This window comes from Magnolia sinica, chromosome 7 (assembly GCF_029962835.1).
Source record: "Magnolia sinica isolate HGM2019 chromosome 7, MsV1, whole genome shotgun sequence".
NCBI classification, from domain to species: domain Eukaryota; kingdom Viridiplantae; phylum Streptophyta; class Magnoliopsida; order Magnoliales; family Magnoliaceae; genus Magnolia; species Magnolia sinica.
Genome location: NC_080579.1, coordinates 3636257 through 3653886, shown reverse-complemented (window position 1 = coordinate 3653886; position 17630 = coordinate 3636257). Strand labels below are relative to the sequence as shown.

Here is a 17630-nt window from a genome sequence, read left to right as displayed (position 1 = left end):
ATGAAAATTTACCAATATTTTTAATTAACCCAAACTATAACTCTTTAAATAATTATTCAACTACAATGTAATTTTTTAACTTCCTAATGACATCTACTAAATTAAATAAGGCCTCAGTAATAACGACTCACCTACTCAAAGGAATTTTCAAAATAGGGTGAGCATACACAAGCTTAGTTGGATCATTTCTTACCCAAGTTTAAAACATTCAGATTACATCAAAATTTTATAAATAAGTGATATAAATAAATTTAAATAAAGAAAATAAAAAACGTAAATTTAAATATTAAAATTATAAATATATCATGAATATAATACTTTCTATAAATTATGGTAAACAGTAAATTAGTAGGCTTTAAAAAGTTTTTAATGATAGGAGTTCAATCCCAACTGTTTTTTTTTTTTAGGGTGTGATCTCACTTGATCTTTGAATTGCGTATTTTTTATTTTATTTTTACTGATGCCTTAAAATGAACGGATAAAATGAATGAACGGTGTGGATAAAATACAAACATTATGGTGGGGCCCACGGAGCTATTCCACTATCCGCTTGGGCGGCGGAGGAGCCTCTAGCTATCCGTGTTTCCAAACATCACGTGCACCCGCCCATATCCAGTCATTGTCACAAAACCCGGAAATTCACCGTACAAGTGAGCCACGCAATCAATCGAGAGGGGATGCCCACCCTTGATTTTTGTAGAAGGCCCACCATGTTATCATACTCCATCCAATCCATCAACATGAAACGCATACCTAGATCCGGTACACCTCAAAAATCAGTACATAACAAATACAGAAACTTGAGTGGGGCTAACGTGAATGAAGGGTTGGCATACTCTCCCATTTTTTTCTCACCTGTGTGGCCCACCTGAGCCATGGGTTTTCCTGATTTTTGGTCCCAGACGTAAACAAGGGATCAGCGTTCATATAGTCCGAGTGGATGTCAACAGCACATCCTGTGGGGCCCACAACACTTTTCTGCAGTATATTGTGTCGAAAACACTCGCAGTGGCTAACATACTCCGAGAAGATGCTCGATCAGTTAACATGCACCAGAGGTAATCTATCTTCCAACGGTTTATTTTCTTACCAACACGTGGCCCGCCTGATGACCGGACCTTACTCAATGATCTCGCACACACGTGCGAGAGACGTGCAACGGTTCTTACTCGCGTGGATCGTCTCAACATTTCAGATCCTTCCGGCACAAGTTAACGAACCCCGAAATGAAATGAAATGAAACACATAGATCTTTTTGAATTATGCACAACGCGACACGCGTACTTGCAAAGAACACGTGGCTTTTCATCTTCTGACAAGTTCTGTTCGTCAATCCCTAATCTAGACCATTGGTCTGTAGTGGCCCACCCCGGATATACCATCACAGCCTTCAGATCTTTAGCCTCCAGATAGACAGTTCACCTGAGAAATATTAACGGTCTGAACTAAAACAGAAAAGAAAATCATACATCATGGCCTATCAAAGTAGAAAAGGATCAATGGTCAGGATTACCGAAAAGCGGGCCCCACTTGTGGAATTGGACACTCGCGTAAAGAAGCAAACCGACTATAGCGTAATACATCATTCAGTTATATATGAGAAAAAAACTTCGATAGTCTGCGAGATTATGATGGATTATACGCAGGCACGTACAAATTACATAGGAATCGGATAATGGAAATAGAGTAAGTGAAATAAACGGTCCAGATAATGGGTGGGAGTTTAGATGTATCATGGACTAAAATTGGAATTTATTTGATTATCTGATCATACGATTAGTGGACACTTGTTAGACGGTTAAAATAGAAGAATATCCAACGGTCTAATTTCTACAAACAAGTGTCCACGAATCAGAAGCTAGGATTGCTCAGCCAATCTGAATCCGGGAGTGTGACCTAGAGACGGTGGGTTACGGAATTTAATTGGTACAATTTGAGGTAATCTATACCACGTGTACGATACCTCAGTGCCTGCGTATGAAGTGTCATACTCTGCCCGTGTATCGTGCAACTCCGCTACGTATATTCGCCGCTCTCTCCACAGATCAAAGTTTCAAATCCAACAAAATAAAGAAAAAGGGTGGAAAAGAAAGAAAAAAAAGGAAAAAAGAAAAAAAAAGGAGAGATCTGAAACATCGTGCAATCTCCACCGTCCGATCTCCATCATCGGTTCATATGAGTCCCGAGCTGCTGCTGCTCTTGCTCCAATGTCGCCGGCGATGGTAGATTTCAGATCCCCGCTTCAAAACCCTAACCCTAATTCCAAAGGCCCGACTCATCACTCTTCCATTTCCAGACGCCCTTTCAATATCTCCCAACCAAACATGTCGTCTTCCACCGATGGCAGTTCCCGTAATTTCGATGCCGAGGGCACTTCCCGCAATTTCAGCATGTCTTTCACTTCTCCACTGCCGGCGGTGGCGCCGTCGGTATCGGGATCGTCGAGGCCCAGGCTCGTTAAGGTGAGGCGCCATCTGGGTTCCCAACAAAGCAAGCCTTCGACGCCAGCTACGGCCGGTCGGAATGATCCCGGCTTCAACCCGTTCCGTCCGGCCATGGCGGTTTCGGAGAGTTTGGATCGAGGGGTTGGTGGTAGAATGCGGGACGCGGAGGGTCGGGTGGGTTCGGGTTTCGATTTTTTCCGATCAGGTGCGGTGGTCTCGGACGGCTTGGATGGAGCTGATTTGGGTTTCGATCTGTTCCGGCCAAGGGCGCCTGTTTCGGATGGTTTGGATCAAGGCGATGATGGTAAAATGAGGGGTATGGAGAATATGGTTGATTTGGGTTTGGATATGTATGGGACGAGTGAGTCGGTTTCAGATGGTTCCGAACGAGGTGATGGCACTGGAATGAATGTGGCAGCGAGTCAGGTTGATTTGGGTTTTGATCTGCTTCGGCCGAAGGCACCTGTTTCGGATGGTTCCGATGGAATGGATGATATAAGAATGCAGGCCACGCATGATTGGACTGAACATCTGTTTAAGCCGAGTGCTTCGGTCTTTGGTGGTTCTGATCAAGCCAGTGATGGGAAAATGGGTCCCACGGGGCGTCAGGCTGATTTGGGTTTCAATCTGTCTTGGCAAAATGCCACAGTTTCGAGTGGTCTGGATCGAGCAGATGATAGAACGCGGGTACTGCAGGACCAGCTGTACGGTTCAAATCCTTTCTTGTCGCAGGAAAATAAGAGCATGGATGGTTCCAGAGGTTCGAAGTGGGAAAGCTTTGAGTTCGGGAAGTCCAGTGATTCAGGTTTCAAGTTTGCAGCGAAGCCGTTCTTGAATTTGGATTCGGGAAATGTGCTTCCGGATGAGATGAGGAAGTTGAAAATAGGAAGTGAAACAGCATCTTCAAATGTGGACAGTTCAGGTTTTACATTCTCTGCTGGCCGGAAGGGGAGTTCAAGCTCGAGTTCAAATTCGAATCTGAATTTTGGTGAGGTTCCGAAGAAAGACAATGTTTTTGTATTCGGAAGCAGCGGGAAGAAAAGTTCAATTTCAGGTACAAACTCAGCGGATGAAAGCAAGGTGTCTGGGCTCCCGGATGAGATAAGGAAATTGAAAATCGACGAGAAAGCTAAAGATGCTACTCATAACACTAAGATGGATGAAAAGGTAAGTTTTTTCTTTGGAAGTAATAAGAGCTTAGCTGGTTCTTTTGATGGGAGCACAGAAACGATTCTTCCTGATGAAATGAAAAAGTTGAATATCGGTAGCAGTGCTGGAGTGGATGATAGCAAGGTGTCTGGGCTCCCAGATGAGACGGGGAAATTGAATACTGAAGAGAAAGCTAAAGATGCTAATCATAGCTTTAAGATTGATGAAAAGGGTGCTTTTTCCTTTGGAAGTAATAAGAATGTCCCTGGTTCTTTTGGTGGAAGCACAGAAACTCTTCTTCCCGATGAGATGAAGAAGTTGAACATCGGAAGCAGAATTGGAGTTGACACTGGTGGAACTGATACGGGTTGTTCTTCCTCTACAACCTCTGTTCAAGATGAAAGCAACATGCCTGGGCTCCCTGATGAGATGAGGAAGTTGAAAATTGAAGAGAAAGCTAAAGATGCTAATCTTAGCTCTAAGATGGATGAAAAGATCGGTTTCGTCTTCGGACGCAGTAAGAATGTCACTGATAGCACCAGTAGAACTGATATGGGCCATTCTTCCTCTTCAACCGCTGTAAAAGATGGGCAATTTAGAAATTCCGGTTATGGGGTTTTCAGTGATTCTGCTTTGGGTAGTACCTCTGTTCCAACACCGTGTACATTTCAGTTGGGAATGCAAAGTAACAATTTGGGCACCAGTCAGATTCCCCCCATTGAGCCAAAGGGCGATCCGTCTTTGTCATCGATGGGCCATGCTTCTCAATCAGCTGGGAACATCTTTGACCGGCCTGCTGCTGATTGGTCTGAGAAGAAGCCCAACTTATGTTTTACAAGCACGCGGGAAGGGTTAGAGACACCTCGAGCGGATCTCAGAACACCAAACCAGGATGCTCCTTGTGCTTCAATGGATAACTTGTTTCCTGGGTTAGGCCAAAATTTGGAATTCAGCGCGAAGCGGGGAACATTGAAGAACCTAAGGTCGAACAAGAAGAGGGGCAAATTGAGGCCAATTCAGCAGCGGGATGGGACCCATTTTATTTCAAGTGAGAAAAGCTCCCAAGAAAATTCAGAGTTGGGTTCTCTTGGAAGCTATTCGCCAATGGATTTCTCTCCATATCAAGAAGAAATTTCATCTGCTGATCAATGTTCGAGAGAAACTTCGGTAGCTTCTGATCAGTCTGTCCCCTTTGCGACAAACCGTGTATCAACAGATACAAACCAATCGGTTCCTATGGATGCAAGAGATGAAGATCTGCTTGCTTCAACACAGCATTTGAATACCAATCAAAGTGATCCGAAATGCAGAGAATTAAACAGTGAAGGATCCAAGCATTTTGTCGAGGGAAGTTTTGGTGTCAACAGCTTACCTTCTGAAAAAGAGAAAACTATTAATAATGATATTAACATAGAGATGCAAGCAGACGATGGTGGCAACATGTTCTGTTTTTCTTCTCGTTCAGAAGATTTTGGTGAGACCAACTTCACCTTTGCTGCACCTCCTCCTACACTAGGTCCATTATCAGCAGCAAAGCGCCATTACAGAAAGAAAAACAGGGGAAAAGTTGCTCCTGATTCATATTCCTCAACTCCAAATGCAAAAGCTGGCTTGGCTTCTCCTGCCCCGCAGTTCTTTCCACCTTCTAGTTCTTTGCAGCATTCACACAGTGAAGGTCAAAAGGGAGAGTCAGCTGTCTCTCAGAATGAAGCATATAAAGAACAAGGTGTTAGGCAGGAGTCTCTCTCCACTGCTGCTGCCACTGCTGCAGCACAGGAGGCTTGCGAAAAGTGGCGACTCAGGTTTTTACTTGTCCTTCCCCTAATTTTAGCTGAGGAAAGATGTGATCCTCTACATGTGACTATGCATATGATTCTTGGGTTTTCATTTTGTACACAGAGGGGCTATGGATAAGTGATCTAGATGGTACACATGAAAACCCTACCTTGGATGGACCTCGCCCTGAAAAACTCTCAGATTGAAAGATCCTAGCTGGCTAGCCATCCATTATTTGTCCTTTTCTTTCAGTTGAATGTGGGTCCTTGCTGTATTTCTTTCCTTAACTGTCTATCCGCGGGGCATCCATGAAAGGGTTTAGGATTGTTCCGTCAAGAAGAGTTTTGGCATTGGCTATTCATTGTGTGCCCATCAGATCGAAGGTCTAGATTATTCAGAGAATTGTCCCCACATGCACAAAATGACCCACACCCTTGGGTTGAGTGTCATATAATCCTCATTTTAGACGTCTGGTATTCTGGTTGGGAAAGTTCCAATCCATTATTGTGGTGGATTAGATTTCTGTAGTTGTTGTTTGTATTGCTTTGTATAGATTGTAATCAATCTGATTAATCTGAAAAAAGATTGTAATCACTATGATTAATAATGCTTTTAATCCCACTTCCTAATCATTTGAAAATTTTGGATTTAATGTACATCAGGGGAAACCAAGCATATGCAAGTGGAAATCTATCTAAAGCTGAGGATTATTACACTCGGGGAGTGAATTGTGTATCTCCAAAAGAGACAACTAGAAGCTGCGTCAGGGCTTTGATGCTTTGTTATAGCAACCGCGCAGCAACACGGATGTCTGTTGGAAGAATGAGAGATGCACTTGGTGACTGTATGATGGCTGCTTCAATAGATCCCAACTTTTTAAAGGTCCAAGTTAGAGCTGCAAAGTAAGGTTTTCCTTGCGTCCTCTTCTCTTTTTGACTCTTGGGCATTCTTTCACTATGAGTTATTGCTACATGAACTTGACTTTTTCATTTTTTTTTTCCTTTTTGTGAGACAACCACTCCATGAACTTGACTTTGATTGATCTTTTACTTGTTATTGCTTATGAATCAGTATTACAGTAATTGATTAAATTCATGGTTAGTTTACGCGATACTAATTTACTATTGTTACACGATTTCCATGCCTTGGGCCTCTGGGGATATAGGGGTTACGTTACATATTAATGTTGGAATGAATGGCCCGGAATCATCTTTGAAGAAGATCACCTCTAGAAGTGGTTGGCTATGAAAAATTGATGTCCAAATGGAAAATGGACCCATATATGCAACTCATAATGTGTTTGGGTGTTTTTCGTCCGTATGAGATTGTGGGGGCAGACACGAGTATTGTGTATGGGGGCTGATGTCACATAAGGGAGGTTTACATTTGGGGAGAGTCATTTAAGGGTAGTTGATTTGGAGGGAAATTGGATATGGAAGGTAGTGTAGATAATAGCTGATAAAATGCTACGAGGAAAGAGAAGAGTCACATTGATTGATTGGAAATATTTTTTGTAGGAGAAAGGGGTTCCAGTGAGTGAAGTTGGAGGCCTTTTATGGGGCTGTTAGTGGTTAACAGTGTGGGTCCCATTAGTATTGTGGAAAAACAGAGTAAAATGAAAAAGTCGAGGAAAGGGTTGGACATAAGTGGCATTATTGTCCCAACAACCCCACCCCCCCCAAGTGTAAAGACAGAGAACAACTTTTCTTTTCTTTTTTCCTAAAGAAAAAGCGGGCCTGATAAGTCCTATCCCTTCTTTTCTTTGTTCATACTTTTAAGCTATATGGTCATCCACATGAGATTGCTATTTTCCCTTAGATTCCTTCTTTTCATGTTTCATTTACACCCTTTCCACATAAATTGGTACCAAAGCGGTTCATGCTTGGGCCATCATCTCTCTCAGTTGATCTGGAGGTGTTCGTACGAAAATCTTATGATGGGATTTGATCCAAATCAATTCAGAGGCCATCATCATTGAGTCAATCTGGAGGTCTTTGTACAAAAATCTAATGATGGGATTTGATCCAAATCAATTCAGAGAGATTTATATGACCAAACTTGATGTTTATCATGTTGGAAATGGTGGTGGAAGAGTGAGCACTCTCCAAGATGGTGTTTAGGGGAATGCTCTAGAGCAACATGTGATTTCAAGAGCTTCAATTCAATGGTATACTAACAAGATTCATAAGTTATTGGAGCAGTTGACTAGAAACTTGGGCATGATGGTTTGCATGGTCTTGGTGAGCCGATTAGGAATCGTGGCTCATTCTATCAACCTCAATGGTAAGGAACTTTGCTTGCCTAGTTGAGTGATAAGGAGGAAGTCTTACTCAATTTACCCTGTGGAGTCGTCAGTAATCACATTAGGCCTTGATTTGGAATTCCGAATCAAAGTGGATTACATGAATTTATGTGTATATCCACATCGAGGAATTCCTTGATTGGTTGGTACTTGGTGGCGCTAGAGAGGTTCTTTGTTCACATAAAAGTCTGTGATGGTTGGAAGGTAAGTTTTTTATTTTTTTGAAGGATAGGTTGGAAGGTAAAATGGGTGGTGATCAAACTTAAAGATACACATCGGCATGGCTGGAGCAACTTCAGATTCAACGGGGGTGGCAAGGAAAACAATATATTAAAACCTAGTATGGTATGAAGAACTCAAAAGGAAAAAAAAAAAAAGAAAAATCTTTTGAACGGTTATAGTCAGATCCTACCTTATCAATACAGTAGTGCTGAAAATGATGGCGAACTATCGAAGACTATGTAGAGGATTTTTTTTTCCTCAGTTATCCTCTTGGTATGATTTGTAAAGAGTAAATCCCATTTGGTTTGCTACATCTAAAGATTACTAATCCAAGATTTGGCATCATGAGAACATCACGTCACGTACACCATTGCATACGTATTAGAGGAGGAGGCGGGCTGCACCGATTTCCCTATGGCTAGGCAAGTATCCGTGATCATGCCGAAGACCCCATATGCATGTGTGAGCATCTGGAAGACCCTACGCTGGGACTATACACATGGGATGCTTTATGGAGTGATCCAGACCGTTGGATCGGAGGGACGTGACGATCGGTCCATTGGATTACATGATCGGGCCATTAATCGTGGATCGTCCATACTAGTTTTTTTAGATTTTATTAGCTTATAGGATTTAGTTTTGTTTATGTTATGTTTGGACGCCATAATGAGTGTTTCTATTTGATTTTAGTTATATTAGGGCTATTTTTTGTCAAAATTCACAAAACAGGGTGTTTATTGTAATTTTTGAACTTTCTTGAAGCTATAAAAGAGGGTTGGCGTGTGAACCTCTCCCTCATTGGATTTTGTGATAAAAAAGAGAAAAGCTCTTGTTTTCTTCTTCCATCTTCTTGTGATTTGAAAATACTTCCATGCGATTTGGAAGGGAGATTGGTGCGAGGCTAATCTTCATCAACAGAGGTGCGAGGTCTTTATCTATCCCCACACCATTTTCTATTTTCTCCCCCATCCAGATATATATATATTTTTTCCAGGTTCTTCATTATCCCACCCAAATCTTCATCTTCTCTCAAAATTAACTTTCTCATACCAATCCACAATCCAAACCATAACCGACCTAAACTCATCCACACCACGCCAAACGTGTGACCGTACGACCACACCTGTGAATCCCACCTTGCCCTTTTTTGGTTTCCCATCACCATTATATCAAAACCCCTTTCTTCCATCCACAAAACCCTAACCCTAAACCTAAAATTCCTAATTTTCCTACTTTTTCAAATTACCGAAACCCTAACTTTCACCCTAGGTAGGTTTCCTATTTTGAAATATAATATACCCTATGCTAATTGGATGTCCCTACATCCATTAAATCCTAGTTTCTTTTTAATGAATGATCTTGTGTTACGATGTTAGTAGCTTAGGCTAGGATTATGCATGATGTTCTTTTGATTTTCATGATATTTGTGATGATTATAGCGATGTTTGTGTTTTTTTTTTTTTTTGTTAAATATCTTAATTCGGCTACTTGATCTCACATGTTATTTGGTTCATGCATCGGTCTTGCATCACATCCATACACCATGTTTGCTCAAGTCGAAGACCGAAAAGCATCTTACTTACATCCACCTCTCATAAAAAAAAGAAAAGAATAGGAAAGAAAGAAAAGCATCTTGCATCCCACCTCATTGCATGGTTGAAGAGAGGAGGTGAAGTTAGGTAATCAAAGGATGTTTGGTTGCTTTTTCGATTGGTAAACATGAAAGCATGATGTGCTATGTCAAATGTAATGCTTTTGATATGAGAGTGTGGCATATTCCGTTAGGTTGTCCTTGGCAATTTGACTTGGATGTTGTGCATAAGGGAAGGCACCTTCATGTTCATTTAGAACAATGCAAAGATCACTTTAGCCCCTATGCGTGAGGATACTAGCCCTATGGGGGTGTTTGAGTTTTTTAACTTCCCCTGTAAATCACTGCAAATAAGTAATTATTATTTTCATTGGTAATTCTTGCACCCTTCCCAGCGGAATAGCTATCTTATAAAAATATCTTCTTAATGAAGTGATCAATATTGCCAACATGTAATTTGATAGGATGGTAATCAACCTTAAACTGGAGCAAGTGTACAATTCAGTTGAATGGATGCAGGTGTTTGGGTCCTAGAATGGGTGAGTTTGGCCCCCATCCCAGCTTTGTTTGTCTGCAAAAAATGGTAGTTGGTTTTTCCTGTTGTGGGAAATCTTGACTTCATGTTATGAATTGATGAGTAGCTTATTTTGTCACTGTGAGCACTGCCTTCCATTTAGACTATTATTTAATGACTAAAACGGTCTCCTTGTCTCTACTTATTGTTGAAATGTTTCTGCAGTTGTTATCTTGCACTTGGGGAAATTGAAGAAGCATTGAAACATTTCAAGAAGTGCTTGCAAGCAGGAAATGATGTGAGTTTTGACCAAAAAATAAGAATAGAAGCTTCTGATGGTCTCCAAAAAGCTCGGGTACTGCAATTTTTTTATTTTTTATTTTTTTATAAATTGCTTATGTTACTGTATCTTCCCATTGCTATATTTATCAAGTCAATCTGGTAGTTAGCCCCTATCAGCCAAAAAACCTTTTGTTTAGAAGTATATGATGCATTTTTAGCTTTCCTCTAGTCCTCTTGCTAGAGCTTTTTTTCACTAACCGGATATGTCTACTAGGTACCAAGCTTTCCTTTTTGTAAGATACTTCTGTTGCTAGGATTTAGGGGTGTTTGATTTTCCAATTACAACAGTAAATGGCTGTAAGTGGGAATTTTTGTGGCTGTAAATGGCATTTGCGGTTTTGCAATAAATTTTTTTGTTCTCTCTCTCTCTCTCTCAAAAAAGAAAAAGAAAAAAGAGAGGCTGTAAATGGTAATGATTACTTCTGTAATTGTGTGACATCACCTACATTTGATTGCAATGATGAGTTTGCTATCGTTCTTTGTTTCACCCAGAAATTACTGTAAAAATGGTAGTTTTATAATGTAAAAATATAATCACTACAATTTCCTTTACCTGTTTCCTTTACAAGTGTATTTGACTTTTCGATTTACGAGTCGTACTTCTTGTTTAAACAAACACCTTGAAATGATAACTATGAATCATTTACTTTGAATTACTGTTGTATTTGGAAAACCAAACATGCCCTTAATGAACTTATGACTTTTGTTGGAATGCCCCTCACTTCTATTGGATTTTATTTTTCCAGTGTAGCTAGTGGCTAGCCACCTCTGGATCCCTTCCTTTTACCTTTTATAAAGTTTTTCTTCCAACAAAGTCTGAATTCATTTTTAAAAAAACACGCACACACAAAGAGGAAAAATGAGGACATATTTACTGCATTTGATATAGTTAGTACTTCTGTGATAGTGTGGAATGGAGTGATAGGATTCACGTGTAGCTGATCTAATGTAGGGGCATTTTCACACCGAGCTCGAGTGGGGTTGCCTGTGGGATGCAGGGGCAGGCTCGGGGTGGGCGGCCCGTGTGAGGTGGGTGGCTCGTGAGAGGCAGGCCTCACTCGTTTGATTCAGGTGGCTTGTGATTCAGGTGGCTCGTGTGAGGCGATACTCATGTGATTTGGGGCCCACGAGGGGGGTTCGACCGAGGTCCTAACCCATGAGATGTGGGGCCTGGGCTATGAGATGAAGGGATTGATTCGCCATACTTTAATAGTTCGAGCTTTTAGAGCAAATGGTTAATTGCCCTGCATCAATCCCAATTAGTTGGGCCAAGGTTAGAAGATGATGGTGATATAATTAGTACTGATGTCCTTGTTATGAATGGGCAATCAGTGTATGGGGTCCACATGGGGGTCCAATCAGCATGTGGTTCCATAAGTTTATATGGTCGAGGCTATTTTTATAGTATCAGTTAGTGAATTATTAAGCAAGTTTCACTATACTTTCTATGCATGTTCCCTTTAGTGGATGTTAGTTAGCATTTTTGTCACTTATTTTGTGTGCCGGTTTTCTATTGTCATGTGATGTCTAAATGACATGAATGGTCCCACTTGGAAGCCTTTTCTTAGCTTTCAATCAAGACCAAGGTTGTGTGATTCAAATATCATTGGAGTCTCAGGGGCGAGGAGATCAATGAATTCATAAGCTTGATGATGGTGCTGCATAATCAAGGTATTCCGGGAGTGGATGGGGATAGGTAGGTTTGGAATCCATTTTGTTCTGGGCCTTTTTCGTTAAACTCTGTCTATACTCCTGTCACGCCCCAGACTCAGTAATCGGACTCATGAGGAACCCGATAGCCGTTTCTGGCCGCGGCAGCCTCCGTAGTACCCCATTTTCAGCTTCTGAGGCAGGTTCCGATCCTGGGATCCTACAAGGAGGATTTCCATAACCGTATAACCATTTCCAATATGAGCATACCCAAGATCACAACAAGTAAATCTCGAAAGTAACAAAGGGACACATCACAAAATCCACTATAAATTTGAACTTTTACAAGCACATAACTGAAAAGAAATACATCTGATAACGAAAGAAGGAAGAAGATCTGCAACACTGGGGGTCCTTGGCTCAACTCTAATCCAAGCTCCGCCGCTACGATGCTGACCTAGGATTTCCTGCACGCATCAATCGTGCATAAGCTTATAGAAGCTTAGAGGGTCGTGGAAGTGTGTGACAATAGTGCGCAGAAGAATAATAGGAGGTATAGGAAGGGAAACATGATCAATGACAATATTACTAGCCTTACTGAGGCTTATCGTGAATGCAATGCAATGAGTACTGGGCGCCTTACCAAGGTGATGCATAAAGGGGGCTTAAGTAGCCGATGCAAATGCGATGTGAAGTGATGCCAGTGCTCATATCTAAATCCACATATCAAGTACATTTTCAATCATAAGGAAATCATCGGGGTCTAGTACACTGCTGGATGACTGCCGCTCTCCACCCGCACAGTCAAACGAGCGTAAGAGACCTCACTACCCGCCTGTGGACAGCCAATCACCAACAAGGCTTATCGGCAATAGACCCATTTACGAGCTGGTCAGACTCAGCCTAGTAATGCCTTCTTACACTAGGCAGGTAAGGCCACACCCCTACCCAACCGACTACACGACAGTGGGAGTCGTGGCCTAACGGTATAAGGCCTTCGTGCGCTCATAGTTTCCACTCGGTCACGGCGTTGGGGCAGATCCTTGGTACCATGGAAGTTTTGAGAATTTCACCCATGAGCATCATATGCACCCAGTATGCTCAAGTAATATTTCTGGTGTTTACACATACGGCCATCTATGAATGTCCCTGTGGAGGCAAAGCCTTGATGAAGCAAGGGTGGTATCATCATGAAATGCGATGCCAATGTATGAATCACGCATACAGATTATGCACTAGCTTCAAGCACTTGATGTGCACAAGGGGAGAAACTCCATCCCTCTATCATATCAACCCAATGACAACACACAATGCAATCCATTCACGTAAATGATGCATATGGGTCATAATGGTGTACGTGCGCTACTCAGTGATGATGACGTAAATCATACTCCTCATTCCCAAGGAGGGACAAGGTTTAGATACATAGACATGTACTCTAAAGAGAATTCCTCTAGTGGGGGCCCAATACTTGGGGTAGCCCACAATCTAAGAGGGTCATAAAGGCCCAAAGAAGAAGCGGTCCTAATAAGGGTCCAAGGTGGGCCTTCAACCACCTATAACAACCCTATGGGCCTACCTTAAGGCCACCAAGGAGGACATCCAACCTCAACTGGGTCCCAAAAAGGTAGCCCGCTACTTACACGCATATAAAGTAAGGCTCAAGGCCTAAGCAATCCAAGGCCTAGTGAGCTATGCACTAAGCCCAACACCTAGGCAACATGGTGGGCCCTCAAGCAAGGTTGGGCCCAACCATAAAGATCATGAGCACACTCATTGTGGTGGGCCTAATGGGCAGCCCGTTATTCCAACCTATGGGCAATTCTTATGTTTGAAATAAGTGAGTTGGGCCTCACATCTTGGCCCAAGCATGGGGTTAATTTAATGGGCAACCAAGGGCCCAGCTACTTGAGTATTTTGGCCCATAAAACCCATCACAATAGTGTATCAAATATAGGCCCAAAGATCAGGGGCTTATCAAGAAAGTTCCAGGACAATGGGCCTAGGAAACCCAATAATAACTATGAATATTGGTCCAATAAAATCCAATAGAAGTGGGCCTTAAGAGTGCACTAATTAAGCCCAAAATCCAATTAAAAATAGGGCAAGATATGTGTAATAATATTTCCAAATTTGGTGGGTCATGCTGCCCCAAAACATACATTTATGGGCAGCCACTTCGGGCCTAGTGCTGAAATTCCAGCCCTCCCACTATCTGGGCTTGCTGGAAATTCAATAATAATTAATTTATACAATTATTCTGATCCCTGGTGACTCACACATGTTACAAAGGGTTCCACCAGATGGAGGAGTGAATAAAACACATAAATCAGGTGGGCCATGTTGCTGGACTGGACGTCTAGCAGCAGCCCAATGGGTTCGGCGTCCCATGGTGGATGGTCCAAGGGTTGGGACGTCCCCCCCCTTAAACACATCAAGGTGGGTCCCATATGTGGACATTCCACAAGGCAGATGGGCCACTCACACGTGATCCACAATGGAGAGGATGGCGTGGATAAAACATTCATCATAGTGGGCCTTAGGAGGGTGGACGGTCAGCCTATGGCTGGACGCCAGCCCTATTGGAAAGTCTAGCTATGGGCTGCCATTCCAGCAGCCGTACTTCAATTTTCTGAGGTGAAATTGGTGGCCCACATCCCCAAGGTGGGTCCCAACATGATGGGCCACAAGATCGGCTACTAGGGAAGCCATAAACCCAAGGAAAACATGGAGGAACTTCATGGACAGCAAGGTTGTGAATTAAAAATTCTGCTATACATATGTTGCTGCCCATACAATGTATACCCCAAAAAGTGGGCCTAAACTTCACCTAGGAGGGGAGGGATGGATGTTTAATATTTTTCCCATAAAATACAGCAAGGTGGGGTCCACAAAAGTGGCCCACCCCTCGGGAAATCAAGCTGGAATTTGTGTTTTCCCCTCATTCCATAGGGTTGGACGGTCCAGCAAGGTGGATCGCCCGCCCCCCTTATGGGCCTCTTTTTGGGTGCTATTGCATGGGTAATCTGAGGTGTGATCCATCACACTTCAAGGTGGGGTCCACTCCTTCAAATTACACCCCACAACATGAAGAAAAACAGTGGAAATTATAGATCAAATCCATGCCAAACATCAGCTATAACAATCCATGCAAACAGTCCAGATTTTTGGACAGCTATATATGGCTGGACATACCAGTCCATAACGAAATAAACACAGCCATTAAAGAGGGGTGTGGCCTTCCTTAGTGGGCCCCACACATGTCCAGACCAAGGCCTCAAGCCAAGTCACTTGCATGCATCAAATAAGGTGGTAAATGGGACACCCAACACCATGAAATGGGTGGTAGGGACGTCCCACCATTGTTGAAATTTCTGAACCCACACATTTCATCATCCATCATAAGAGAAGAGAGAGGAAAAGACAATCCGGCCATGGGGTAGGGCCCCGCCACTAATGTGCCCTCCCAAGAACAATCACACCCATAGATCTACAATGATTTGTACTTACAATCATACAACTAACACTTGCATGATCTTTAATCATAATGGATGGTTGAGAAGCCATCTCAACATGATGTTAAGGTCTAGATGACCTTAGGATGTTGTAGATCATGAGATACATCATGAGGGGGTCCATGGAGAATGGCCTCATCATGGAACATGTCATGCATGTAGGATGGGCCAAAGGGCCACATCCATGGGATCAAATGGGATCCCCACCATGGATTGGTGGGTCCCATATGATCCATTCATGAAGAAATAAGAAGATTAGGGGATAGAAAAGAAATCAACAAAAATATAGTCACCCACATGCAACCCAAGCTCTCAAACTTCCACACCATGTAGATCTTGGACCAATGAAGAGATTTTGATGGTTGAGATGAGTTTTTAATGGTGGGATTGGAGGGATTTTGGAGCTTTGAGGGCTGGAAAAATGGGAGAAAAAGGGACGTTGGGAGAGAAGGGTTGCTAGCATGGAGAGAATGAGGAGGGAGAGATAAAGAGAGAGGGTGTAATGATTATTTTGTAAGAAAAGGCAATGATTGCCTATGGGAGGAGAAAACAAAGTTATAGGGTAAGGTAGGTTTTGTGTAGTGTATGGGGTGGGTAGTGTTAGTTATGGAATTTTGTGTTGTGTGTGTAGTGTGCTTTGGAACTTGTGCCAAGGGTGGGGTCACATGCATCATATCTAAGTGGGTCACATGATTAAGGGTTATACAATGAAATGTTCATAACTTTTGATCTATATATCGAATGGACGCACAAGACGCGTCGTCGGAACCGCGACGACGATGCGGTCAAGATGGCATAGGTCTCGGGCTGATCCGAGTCGGGTCAACGTGACCGGACTTAAGGATGACTGCAAACACTATCCAAGGGTCGCGGGTCGCCGAGATTCGACAGGTAAGACCGCGGGACCAAGAGAAATGAAATGCATACCTACACACACATGCACATACAAGAACTCAGGTCGGGTCTCACAATCCTCCCTACCAATAAAGAAATTGTCCTTGAAATTGCCAAAACCGAAACAACAAAAATGCATAATCATCATATATATATATATGTCTAAATCATCAATCACAAGAGAAAGCAATACAAGCAATGCGAGCAATCAATCATTGAACAAATGGGGATAACGCTCTCTAATCTTGGCCTCGCGTTCCCAAGACGCCTCGACCTCCGAATAATGACCACATTGCACCTTCACCAAGGGAATGACCTTGGTCTTGAGGACCTGCTCTTTCAGATCAAGAATACGAATCGACTACTCAATGTAGGAAGCATCCTCACGGACCTCGACTAGCTGCCAATCAATCACAAGGATAATGTCCGACCCCCATTTCCTCAACATAGAAATATAGAACTCGTCATGGGTCACGGATAATTCAGGAGGTAAGGCAAGCATATAGGCCACAGCGCCCACGCGCTTGGTAATCTCAAAAGGTCTAATGAATCTCGGGGCAAACTTGCCCTTCACACCAAAGCGAACTATGCCTTTCATAGACGAGACCTTGAGATATACCATGTCCCCAACTGCAAACGCGAGGGGTCAACACTGACGATTAGCAAAACTCTTCTGCCAGCTTTGAGCTGTGCGCATCTTCTGCCTGATAACATCAATGGCCTCCGACGTCTGCTGCACAAGCTCGGGACCTAAGAGACGACGCTCTCCAACTTCGGTTCAACAGCTAGGAGATCTGCACGGTCTACCATAAAGTGCCTCAAAAGGAACCATGCTGATAGTCGCCTGATAGCTATTGTTGTATGCGAACTCGGCGAGGCGTAAATGCTCATCCCAACTACCCGCGAAGTCGATCACACAAGCTCTGAGCATATTCTCAAGGATCTGGTTGACCTTTTCGGTCTGCCTATCCGTCTGCGGATGATAAGCGGTGCTGAGATGCAAAGTGGCCCCCATCACCTGCTAGAAACTCCTCCAAAACTGAGACGTAAATCTGGAGTCTCGGTCTGAAACGATCGTAATTGGGATGCCGTGCAGTCTCATTATCTCCTCAATGAATACCTTTGCAAGCCGGTCCATAGACCAGGAAGCACGCACCGGAAATTAGCCGACTTTGTCAGACGATCGACGATAACCCAGATGGTATCGTGACCGTGCTGAGTTCTCGGCAAA

General features: G+C 42.9%; 1 protein-coding gene across 1 annotated transcript in view; it reads left to right on the top strand.

Moving 5' to 3' along the window:
* The first annotated feature begins 2042 nt into the window (after nt 1-2042).
* LOC131250873 (uncharacterized) overlaps nt 2043-17630 on the top strand; it is a 28102-nt gene continuing 12514 nt past the window's right edge. Inside the window, exons 1-3 of the mRNA XM_058251252.1 lie at nt 2043-5395; nt 6032-6271; nt 10224-10353. Coding sequence (XP_058107235.1) covers nt 2208-5395; nt 6032-6271; nt 10224-10353 — 3558 coding nt within the window. The 5' untranslated portion in view covers nt 2043-2207. The remainder of the gene's footprint in view (nt 5396-6031; nt 6272-10223; nt 10354-17630) is intronic.